Genomic DNA, 11794 nt, shown 5'->3' with positions numbered 1-11794 from the left:
GTCCTGAGTTCAATTCCCAGCAACCACATGGTGGCTCACAACCATCTGTAATGAAATCTGGCGCCCTCTTCTGGCCTGCAGGAGTACATGCAGGTAGAACACTGTATACATAAATAAATAAATCTTTAAAAAAAAAAAAAAAAAAAAGAACCTGTAAGTTACTAGGTCAATGGGAGAAAATAAAACTGCCTTCTTTTTTCCCGTGGCTCCTATCTGTCCAAGCTATCTGCCATTTTTCTGCAGGGTGGGGGAAAGTGTGCTCCGTCACTAGGCAACCTGTGTATAGCTAGATGCCTCTGCCTCTGGTGATAGTTAAAGGGAGATCTGGAACTAGAGGTAAGGTTTGGGAAAGGAGGAAGTAAAGCTTAATTGGCACATCTGCCAGGCCTTCTCAAACAGGTAGCCTGGATGCTTAAGTCTGTTTTTAGAGAGTACAGAGGTATCTCTGATAAGGTACCTAGCTCCATCCAGGGATGGACCTGGCCGGATGCTGCCAATGATGATAATTACAGGAAGGCTTGAACTGGGGTTCTGGCTGAGCATAGCTGTCAGCGCAGAAGGTTATCTAAATATTCCTAGAAGTGGTTAGGTAAGGAGTTAAAGGTCTATAAAGTTAGTAAGGCTGCAAGAAGGGAGGGTCCGAGCTAAATTGTATAAAGCTATTCCTTAACATCCACCTGACCTAGGCAGTGTCTCCTTGTGGAATTTACCTTAAATCATGAGACTAGCATGTGGACTTTTATTACTGTTAGTCCTTGAAAGTGGCTAAGGGAGATATCTGATTCCAGAGGAAGCCTTTCTTGAGGCTGTTCTCCAAATACCTTGAATGTGTATGTCCAGAGAATGATCAGTCCACACTGTTCGCCCTTCTTAGGGAAAAATCAATTGGGAAAAATATGAAGACACACATGATTTTCATAACAGAAGACAGCTGATATATAACAAGCCAAGTAACATCAAAAGCTCCTTGGAATTTGGCTTCCTCTGAAGGAATTCCTTGATCCATTCAGGTAGTGACTTTGCCATAACCAGCTGAGTTCTTATGATATATTCCTGCGGGAATTCCTCTGGGAAACCTCCCTTTCCCTGAGACAGGGTTTCCAGGGTTTCTCTGTATAACAGCTCTGGCTGTTCTGGAATTTGCTTTGTAGACCATGCTGGCCTTGAATTCACAGAAATCTGCCTGCCTCTGCCTCTCTAGTGCTGGGATTATAGGTGTATGCCACCACCATCCAGCTACTATCCCACCTTTAAAAAAACAATTTTATTAGCCAGGGAGTAGGGGCACACACTTTTAATCCTAGCACTCAGTTGGCAGAGGCAGGTGGATCTCTGTGAGTTCGAGGACAGCCTGGTTTACAAAGTGAGTTCCAAAACAGGCTCCAAACTACACAGCGAAACTCTGTCTTGGGGAAAAAAAAACAACTTATATTTGTTTCATCTTTATGAGTCTTTGCCAATATATACATATGTGCACCACATGAAAGTTTAGGAGGGCTTTGGATTCTCTGTGAGTTGGGGCAGAACCCAGGTCCTCGGCAAGAGTAGCAAGTGCTCTTAACAACTAACAGAGCCGTCTCTCCAGCCCTCAACTTTGACTTTCCAGACAGAGTCTCTCACTGGGACCTGGGCCTCACCAAGGCTGAGCTGTTTAGCCAGGAAACTCCCGGGGTCCTCTTGTCTCCCTGGTGCTGGGATTCCATGTACTGTGCTTGGCATGTTAACATAGGTGCTTGGGATGGACAGATTCCTATGCTCCATGAGCAAGCACATTACCAACGGAGTTCTCTCTAGCTCCTGTTTGTCTATGAGACAGTTCTCAGGATGGCCTCAAATTTGCTATGTAGACAAGTCCTGATCCTGTCCCAACCTCCCAAAGGCTGGGCACAGGCATGGGCCACTATGTCCAGCAAGAATTTGTAGTTTTCAAAATTTTTTTCCTAGGGCACATTAACTTTTTTTCCTTATGCACATTAAAATTTGTTTTGGGGTATCAAATCCTGAATCTTGCAGTGGGGTATCAAATCCTGAATCTTGCACATGTTAGATAAGCAATTTGCTATTGAGCTGCCTAGACCCATAGTCTGGTTAAAACACAGGTGCACACAAGTTACTCTGGGCAGATCTAAGCAGATGTCTAGAGAAGGTAGTATTATAAATTTGTCTGTGAAGCCAGATGTTCAGACAGAGAGTGAGGATGATGATGAGGAAGAGTCACATCGGGCTTGTCTTTTAGCTGACTTGACTATCATCATCCTTCTCTCAAAGCACACTTTCTATCTTTTTTAGCCTCCTTGCCACAACTCAACAGCTCTTTCGTTGGCTGATGTCAATAGTTTTCTGCTCTTAGGAGCAGGGAGGGAGTACCCAGAGAGATGGATGTAGAGGATATGCACAGACAGGCTGACAAGTAGTGGGCACTCCGTTACAGGGTACCAGAATGTGACCCAGAATCACAGGTAGACGACAGGGAAGAACAGGTGCAAAACACATCCTCACAGGCAGACAGCACGTGAAGAAGCCTATCATAAACGTGGGTGGATATTCTGGCAGGACAGACAGCATGCCCAGCCATTAAAGGAATGCCAACCACACACGCGGAGTTGTTGTTAGTTTTGGGGGGTGGCACAGGCGATTCCTCAGAACTGTGAAGTGTACCAGGCCATTGTGTGTCCCTTTACTGTGAAATGACGAGTCCTGGGTACCTCACCCTAGTTCCCCGCGCCTTGGCCACCTCTCTGTCTCACTGGTTGCTGCGGAAGGAGCCCAAGCCCCAGATCTTGGTAGGCAGGCTTCACAGGGGGTGGGTGGGGGGGAGACGTGTTCCTGGATGTGTACCAGCCTTAGCAAAGGAGATCACCTCCTTCCTTTTTTATGTCACATTTACTTCGGCTCTCAGATGCCCGCGGCCTCATTTTCTCTCTGGTTTTGCAGCTTATTTTCAGACACGTCCCTTGGGCTTGGGCTTTTCTTGGAGTGCTTTGTTCTAACTCCCAGGTAGACTTGGAAGCATCACCATTTATTTACAGGTAACTTTCCCTTTAAGCTAGCTGCTCGTCCCCTTTCCCAGACGCCATCACTTTCCCGACAACACCTGCAGTTTCTAAGCGCACCACAGCTCCCATAAACCTTTAAGGGCGCTAAGGAACTAACTGCAAGTACCGAAATGCTCTAAGTGTTTCCGTGACTACCGCGCTGATCCATGGGGCTTGTAGTAACCTAGGACTTTCAAGGCAACAACAAACAAATAAACAAACTACGAATCCCAGGAGCCCCTGCGTCAGAGGAGGGTTTCCCTCAAGTCTTTCAGCGCCCCATTGACTCCACCTTCGGACTCCAACTCCCGCCATGCTTTGCACCGAGTTCCCTGAGGTGGAGAACGGGCTGTTGCAAAAGTGTTCCCTGGGAAGTATAGTTCTTATGTCTGTGAGGCGAGCAGTAGGCGGAGTGACTCGGCGGCCATTAGCTGTGTGTAGTTGCCTGGCGCTAGGAGCTTAAGTGAAGCGGGAATCCTTACTCGGTGTAAATCAGCCCTGGCCATGGGTGCCTGCCGAGGATAGCCCCAGAACACGGAGCAGGGGCCGCTCTTCGGTCCCCCGCCTTGCCCAGTGGTGGGGCCTACTAGGCCGCCGGGACATCCCGGGTCTCCAGTAGGCCTAGTCTGCGGGCAAGGGCGTCCCAAAGGCGGGAGGCGCCATGTCTCTGGTCGCTTACGCCAGCAGCGATGAGAGTGAGCCGGATGAGCCGGAGCCGGAGCCGGAGGAAGAGGATGTGGCGGCTCCCATGCCCGGGCCCACTTTGGGAGGCCTGTTCGCTTCCCTGCCCGCACCCAAGGGTCCGGCCTTGCTGCCCCCGCCCCCTCCGATGCTGGCTCCAGCCTTCCCCCCGCCGCTCTTGCTGCCCCCGCCCCCCGGAGACCCCAGGCTGCAGCCTCCTCCAACTTTGCCCTTCGGCTTGGGCGGCTTCCCGCCACCTGCGGGAGTGAGCCCGGCTGAAGCTGCGGGAGTTGGGGAGGGGCTGGGGCTGCCGTCGCCCCACGGCCCTGGTCTCAGCCTGCCCCCCGCCGTGGGCAGTGTCGGACCCCCCTTGGGCCTTCCCAAGCCAAAGAAGAGGACCGAGCCGGTGAGGATCGCGGCGCCGGAGCTGCATAAGGGCGATGTGAGTATCTGGGGGCGCGGGGAGCGGGGCACCGCAAGCCCCATTGGGTTTAAGTTTGGGGGTAGGAGGGACTTGGGGCCGTCATGGAGCCCTAGAAACTCATCCGTTGACTCGGGGCCGCTAGAATCCTCTTGGAAGGCGGTTAATTCAGATGCACTTACTTGTCAACTTTGGGGAGTTAGGGTATCGGCCGCGGGGCATTTTGGAACCCGGGGCTGGCTGGCAGAAAGGGTTACATGGTATCCTTGGTACTGACAGGCCAAGGTACATGCACAGGGACACTTCCTTCCACTTTAGCATCTTCATCTCAGGTTGGCCTCTCCTCTTGCCAGATTGAGGTCAGGTCCAACGTGGGCATCTGAAGTGACAGCTGATAGGAGTTTAGTGCTCATGTTGAACATCCAGGACCAGTCGTATCCTTGGCCCCATCCCTAAAATAATAAGGCTCGATAAAGGTGGTGAAGGACATGACTCTTGGACTTGTTTTTGAGGGGCGCTAGAGAAGAAATGGAATATTTATTTTTGAGACGGTTTCACTGTGTAGCCCAGGCTCTCCTTGGATCACTATGTAGCCCAGGCTGGGCTCCAACCTATGATCTTGCTTCAGCCTCTTCGTGTTGGATTAAGAAGTAACTACGCTGTCCCTGGCTTAAGAAATTGAGAATGGACCCCCCCCCCCCATCTGGGAGTTGAACCTGTGGCCTCACACATGCTAGGTAAACACTCTTACCCTGAGCTCCAGCCTCAGCCCTATTTCCAATTTTTATTTTGAGAAATGGTCTTTCTTGGTTGTCTATAATGACCTTACATTTTAGATTATTCTGCTTCAGTCTCTCCTGTAGGTGGGATTACAGCCTACACAACCAGGGCTGGGTAGCCCAGGCTGGCTTCAGATTTACTATGTAGCTAAGGGTAACAGCCTAAAACTCTTTTTTTTTTTTTTTAATTTTGGTTTTTTCCAGATATGGTTTCTCTGAATAGCTTTGGAGCCTGCCCTGGATCTCGCTCTGTAGACCAGGCTGGCCTCGAACTCACAGAGACCCACCTGGCTCTGCCTTCCAAGTGCTGGGATTAAAGGTGTGTGTCACCACTGGCCAGCCAGGCAGGCACTCTTATCAACTGAACTACATCTGTAGTTCATGAATGAATCTGTATGAATTTCATTTTTACCATCTAGGTTTTGTCAAGGTTAGATGAGTTTGAACATGAGGGCACAGTTTCTAGAAGAGGCAGTCAAGCTTATGTAGCAAGTATCTTAACAGGTCTTATTAATAAAAACAAACCTGGAGTCAGGTATTGGAGTGAACGCTGAATGATCAGAGAAGCAGAACAAGCCATAGCTACCTCATCTTGCCAGTTCCTCAGCTGATCCTGTTTCCTCAGACTGGAAGCTTCTGAGTCCTGTTCCAAATGGATCTCAGCTGAACTGCTGCTAAAAGCCTAAAGCCATAACCAGGCCAAAAGCTTAACCAGGTCTAATTCCTGGTCCTCATGCCTTAAATACCTTTCTGCTTCCTGCCATGACTTCCTGGGATTAAAGGCTCTTGTTACCACACTTGGCTGTTTCCAGTGTGGCCTTGAACTCACAGAGATCCAGATGGATCTCTGCCTCTGGAATGCTAGGATTAAAGGTCTCTATGCCACCATTTTCTGGCCTCTATATCTAGTGGCTGTTCTGTTCTCTGACTCCAGATAAGTTTATTAGGGTGCACAATATTTTGGGGACCACAATATCACCACAAGCTTATGTTGTTTTTTTTGTGTTTATTTGTCTGTTTATTTAGACAGGATCTCTATGTAGTCCTGGCTGCCTTGGAATTCGCTCTGTAGACCAGGGTGGCCTTGAACTCACAGAGATCCTTCTGCCTCTGCCTCCCAAGTGCTGGGATTAAAGACATGTGCCGCCATGCCTGACTTTATGTTGTTTTCAGATGTTTGAGCAGAAAAAGACAAGGCCTCTTGGAATGAAGGCTTCCTTTGATAAGGGAGACAGTAACCCTCAGGAAGAAAGTGTGTGAGAGCTCTTTGCTTTCTACCTTTGGGTACATGAATTGCTCTATCCTGGGCTCCCTTTCTAGCTCTGCTTTTCTTTAGCGTTCTTTTCTGCATGGGCTGTCTCTGTTTTTTGTTTCCCCCAGCAGGTGTCTCAGTGTTCCCCTTTCTCTGTCAGTCTTGGCTAAATGGCATGTTCTCAGGAGCATTGCTAGTCTACCTGCTTACATGCAGTTGCCTCTCACATGCTTCTCCCTGGTTTTTTTTGATGCATGGTCCTACTATGTAGCCTTAGCCGGCCTGGAACTTGCTACATAGACCAGGCTTGGCCTCAAACTCAGAGATCCATCTGCCTCTCTATCTTCTGATTGCCTCTTCTAGAAAGTGTACCCTCATGTCCAAACTCATCTAACCTTAACAAAACTGAGATGGTGAAACTGAAATTCATACAGATTCATTCATGAACTACAGATGTAGTTTGGTGCTGGAGTCAAAGGTGTGCATTGCCTGGCCCTGCTTTGTTTTTCTCTGTAGCTTTACCACCATATTGTATACTATATACTTAGCTTTTTCCCCTCCTCTAGTGTACAGACTCCATGAAGACAGAGCAGAGGTTACTTCTTTTAATCCCATTATGTCCCTAGAACTAGCTCTGTAGACCAGGCTGGCCTCGAACTCACAGAGATCCGCCTGCCTCTGCCTCGTAAATGCTGGGATTAAAGGAGTGTGTCACCACCCCTGTTCTTTTGGAGGTTATAATTATATTATTTTCCCTTCCCTTCTCCCTCCAAATTCTTCCATGTATACCTCTTTGCTGTCTTTCAAATTCATGGCCTCTTTTTTCATCAATTGTTGTTACATGCATATATGTTTATGCATATACATATATATTTCTAAATATGATCTGCTCAGACTGTATGGTATTCTGTATATATGTTTTTAGGGTTGACCATTTGGTATTGGACAACGGATTGATTGGTATGCTCTTCCTTGGGGAGACTGTTTCTCTCACTCTCAGCATTCCTTGGTTGCCTGTAGTTCTTTGTGTAGGGTTGAGGCCTCCTGGGTTGCTGCTGTTGTCCTTTTCAGCTCCTAGCTAGGCAAGACTTGGTGGGTGTAGTTCTGATGTTACTAGAGACACACCCAGTCTCACAGCTGTCCGTCTTCTGCCACATTCTCTGAGCCTTAGATGTGGGAGCTGTTTTGTGTAGGGTTGAGGCCTCCTGGGTTGCTGCTGTTGTCCTTTTCAGCTCCTAGCTAGGCAAGACTTGGTGGGTGTAGTTCTGATGTTACTAGAGACACACCCAGTCTCACAGCTGCCCGTCTTCTGCCACGTTCTCTGAGCCTTAGATGTGGGAGCTGTTTTGTAGATGTAGCCGTTGGGAATGAGTTTCACAACTCTGCATTTGGATTGGTTGGTGTGGTTTTCTGTAGTTGTCTCCATCTGTTGTAGAGAGAAATTTCCTTGGTGAGGGGGAGCACTCTAAGTTTATTCTCTGAATGAAGGAATCACAGGAGTTCTTTCTGGAAGGCTATTCTAGAATCTCCCATCTCCTTCAATCAAAACTTTCTTTCAGATCACTTGTCCTTTTATTCTCATCTGAGTTTGTCATTTCTTGGTCTAAGTTTACAAAAGCTTTCTGTTTTGCCATTGAAACTAACCTTGGTCTTGATTTAACTGGGGTTAAGAAAGCTCCGTCCATGAATGGAATAGAAACATGGTCTGGCTGCTGCTTCTCCACACACCCCCCCAGCTTTACCTCAGCTTAATTGTTATATTTGGGGAATGCATGAGGATGCTGTCACCTAAGCCAGTGTGTTTTTCTCCACAGTGACAGCTCGTTTTTTCATGAAGGTAGCATTAGAACAACTTGGTGGGACACCGTTAACCCCTGCACTCGAGAGGCTGGAGGCTGAGGCACAGAAAATGCCTGAGTTTGGGAACCCTTATCTACATAACCAACAGGGCTACATAGCAAGATCCTGCCTCAGATACCCAAAAAGAGAAAAAGATTTGTGGTGGAGGCTGTAGGCTTTTCCAGTTAAGCTGGTGAACGTAGCGGGCAGCAGAGGACCTGACTTGTGTGACCCACGCAGCTTCTGAAGTGTGGAGTGACGGTCCACTGGAATGCCAGCCCTAGCTGGTTATTTCCCAGTGTTCTGTTCAAGTTGCTAGTTTTGTTCTTTGAACATAACTCTTGGAGAAAGGCAGCCTAAGAATATTGAAGGTGCTCAGGTGTATGTGACCTGGTCTTTTTTTTTTTTTTTTTTTTTTTTTTAGTTTTTCAAGATAGGGTTTCTCAGCTGGGTGGTGGTGGCTCATGCCTTTAATCCCAGTACTCAGGAGGCAGAGGCAGACTCCACCTTGAAGGGAGAAGGTCTTGGGAAACTGATATATTTCAGGGACTTTCTGAAATTTGTGAGCGCTTTATTTCCTGAGGGTTTTTGTTTGGTTTTGTTTTATCTTTCCAGACAGGGTTTCTCTGTGTAGTCCTGGCTCTCCTGAAACTCACTCTGTAGACGAGGCTGGCCTCAAACCCAGAGATTTGCCTGTCTCTGCCTTCCAAGTGCTGGGATTAAAGGTGTGCAATATACCACCTGGCTACCTGGCCTTGTAGCCTTATGTTGGTAGGTGTTTTGTCTGAGTGTGTCTGTATACCCATGCATGCAGTGTCCATGGAGACCAGAAGAGAGGACATGGAATCCCCAGAACTGGTTGTTAGTTCCATGTGAGTGCTGAGAATTGAACCCGGGTCCTCTGGAAGAGCAGCCAGTGCTCTTAACATCTGAGCCATCTCTCCACCTCTGCATCCTGGTCTTTAAAGAGCTGTGCCCTGTCTGGTTCTAAGAGCTCTGATTCTGAACCCCATGTTGTGCATGGGCCCTCTATTAAGATCAATTCACGGGCTGGAGAGATGGCTCAGAGATTAAGAGCACTGACTGCTCTTCCAGAGGCCCTGAGTTCAATTCCCAGCAACCACATGGTGGCTCACAACCATCTGTAATGAGATCTGGTGCTCTCTTCTGGCCTTTAGTCATACATATTGTATACATAATAAATAAATAAATCTAAAAAAAAAAAAAGGTCAATTCACGTGAGTCTATTTGATGGGTAATAGGGATTTATTAAGATATAAATTGAGGAAATACACTCACAAATACAGAACGGAGTAGACAGCTGAAGTCGTTCTCAAATCCACCTCGCAGGCAGGAGCAGAGAGAAGGGGCATGTGACCTTTCTCCTTTTCCTTTTAAGAGGTCACATACAAGAGCAGGAAGCACTGCCTCCTTTGGGCCATAGGGTCATGGGTGGAGCAAATTCCCCTACAGCCCTTAGTGCATGTTTGCAGGCCATCTTAGAGTTCTGTTGCTGTGAAGAGACACCGTGACCAAGGCAGCCCTTAGGAAGGAAAACATTGTATTGGGGCTGGCTTACAGTTTCAGAGGTTTAGCCCATTATCGTCATGGCAGGCAGCATGGTGGCCTGCAGGCAGATGTGGTGCTGGAGAGGGAGCTGAGAGTCCTACATCTGGATCAGCAGGCAGCAGGAAGAGACTGAGACTCACTAGGCCTGGCTTGAGCTTCTGAGACCTCAGAGCCTACCCCCTAGTGACACACTTCCTCCAACAAAGCCACACCTACTCCAGCAAGGCCACACTTCACAGGCTACTGCCTGTGAGCCTATTGGGGCCATTTTTTTCCTTCCTTTCTTTTCTTTCTTTCTTTTTTTTTTTTTTTTTTTTGGTTTTTCGAGACAGAGTTTCTCTGTGTAGTTTTGGTCCCTGTCCTGGATCTCCCTCTGTAAACCAGGCTGGCCTCGAACTCACAGAGATCCGCCTGGCTCTGCCTCCTGAGTGCTGGGGTTAAAGGCATAGGCCACCACTGCCCGGCTGGGGCCATTTTCTTTCAAAACTACCATACAAGGATAAGCTCACTGCCTTAGAGAATTTTCTTAGAATTTGGTGCTTCTTACCTTTGCTGCAGGGGAAAGCCACCTACAGCGTCTTGATTTTTATTTCCTTCTTTTTATAGATCAGCTCAGAGTAAACTGTAGTCTAGCCCTCCTAGTTTCCAGGTTACCAGCTGTCTGTAATCACGGGGAGCGAGGGGAGAGGAGTGGCATGCAGGAGTGCAGTCCACAACCAACCTCGGTTATCTTTTCTCTTTGTCATCATCTGCTCCCCCCCCCCCCCCACTCCCCTTGTGTGTGTGTGGGGGGGGGCGGGCAGGCGGGCGGGGCAGGGGTTGTACTGTGTGTGTGGCCCAGTTCCCAGTTCCCCTTGAATTCAAGATCCCTTTTGCCTCACCTTCTCTAGTGCTGGGATTGTAGGAATGTGCCCACAAGCTCAGCTTCTCTCACCTTTTGACTTAAGTAGGAAATGATCCATGGAGAGGTGATTGTCTGCTTTCTCCCCTTTCTTGCTCTTCTTGTTCTTACTGTGAGGTCATTGGTTGATTTCCTAGGCCCAGAGGATGAAGATACTGAAAAAGACAGACTTAGGATAACAAGTCTTATGTGAGAGTTCTTTCTCATATAATATATTCTGACACAGATTTTAGGTTGATTCTTTGGAGCATGGTGGCACACACTTTTACTTCTCAGCACTTAGAATGGAAAGGCAGGTGGAACTCAGTCTGGTCTACATAGTGAGGCCCTGTTTCAAATAGCAACAACAATAAATTTCAGGGTTGGAGCCTGCTAATGTTTGTGGGAACCTGCTGAAGGTGTTGGCACAGCACTGAGCTCTTTTCTCTCCCCTTCAAAACAAGGTCTAGCCTAGGCTGCCAGCACCTCCCCTATGTAGTGGAGGATGATCTTCCACTTCTCTCCTGTCTTCACCTCCCAGGTGCTAGGGTTACTGGCATGCACATGCTCTGCCTCACCCATTTTGTGCTACGCTCCTAACTCCAGTTCACCTAGAAGGAAACAGGTTTAGACAACAAAGGCAAGTTGCCCCAAACCGCATAGTTTTGAAGTGGTGGCAGAGGTTATATTTGAACCTAGGTGTGCTTTGCTCTGTCTTGGTATTTACTGAGAAGGTGAGGAGAAGGCCCATAGGTAGGCAGAAATCAGAAAGGAAGATAAACAAGAAGTAAAATAGAGAAAACAAAATCCTAACCCAAGGGCAAATAAGAGACCAAAGAGTTCAAGAAGTTGATGAATCTCGCTAATGGGATAATAGTATAATTCACTTGGAGTCTGGAGAGGTGGGTGTCTGTTCTTAACCTTGATTTCCTCCTTGGCTCCTGGCCCTGATAGCTAGTGATTGCCTTTGGAGAGTCTCTGAGAACCAGAGCCTGAGAAGATAAGCGGAGGCCTGCCATGGGGAGTGCGGCACTGAGAGATGAGCAGATCCCCCTGGACCTAGCCTAATGGAGTGTGTCTGTTTCCGTTCTTGCTCAGCAGTCTCTGCGTGTGTAGAGTGTCACTCTTGGCAGTGGTGGCCACTGAGCTTTAGGTTCCTGTGAGGCTAAAAAGAAATAATAATGTCACTCCCCACTGTGGTCTTACTCAGTAGTCCAAGCTGGCCTCCTGTTGTGTGGCATTATTCCTGGGGAGTTAGGAACAAATGTCTCCTTACCCCAGATAGGGAGCCTACAACAGAGCAAAATATACTACCAGAGTCTAACTTGGTACATCATT

General features: G+C 48.0%; 1 protein-coding gene across 1 annotated transcript in view; it reads left to right on the top strand.

The window, feature by feature from the left end:
• Positions 1–3287: 3287 nt before the first annotated feature.
• The window catches only part of Prcc (proline rich mitotic checkpoint control factor), a 31807-nt gene continuing 23300 nt past the window's right edge, over positions 3288–11794 (top strand). The window contains exon 1 of the mRNA XM_006976413.4: positions 3288–4158. Coding sequence (XP_006976475.1) covers positions 3697–4158 — 462 coding nt within the window. The 5' untranslated portion in view covers positions 3288–3696. The remainder of the gene's footprint in view (positions 4159–11794) is intronic.

Source organism: Peromyscus maniculatus, chromosome 6, assembly GCF_049852395.1.
Source record: "Peromyscus maniculatus bairdii isolate BWxNUB_F1_BW_parent chromosome 6, HU_Pman_BW_mat_3.1, whole genome shotgun sequence".
Classification (NCBI taxonomy): domain Eukaryota; kingdom Metazoa; phylum Chordata; class Mammalia; order Rodentia; family Cricetidae; genus Peromyscus; species Peromyscus maniculatus.
This window is presented reverse-complemented; position numbering and strand designations above follow the sequence as displayed.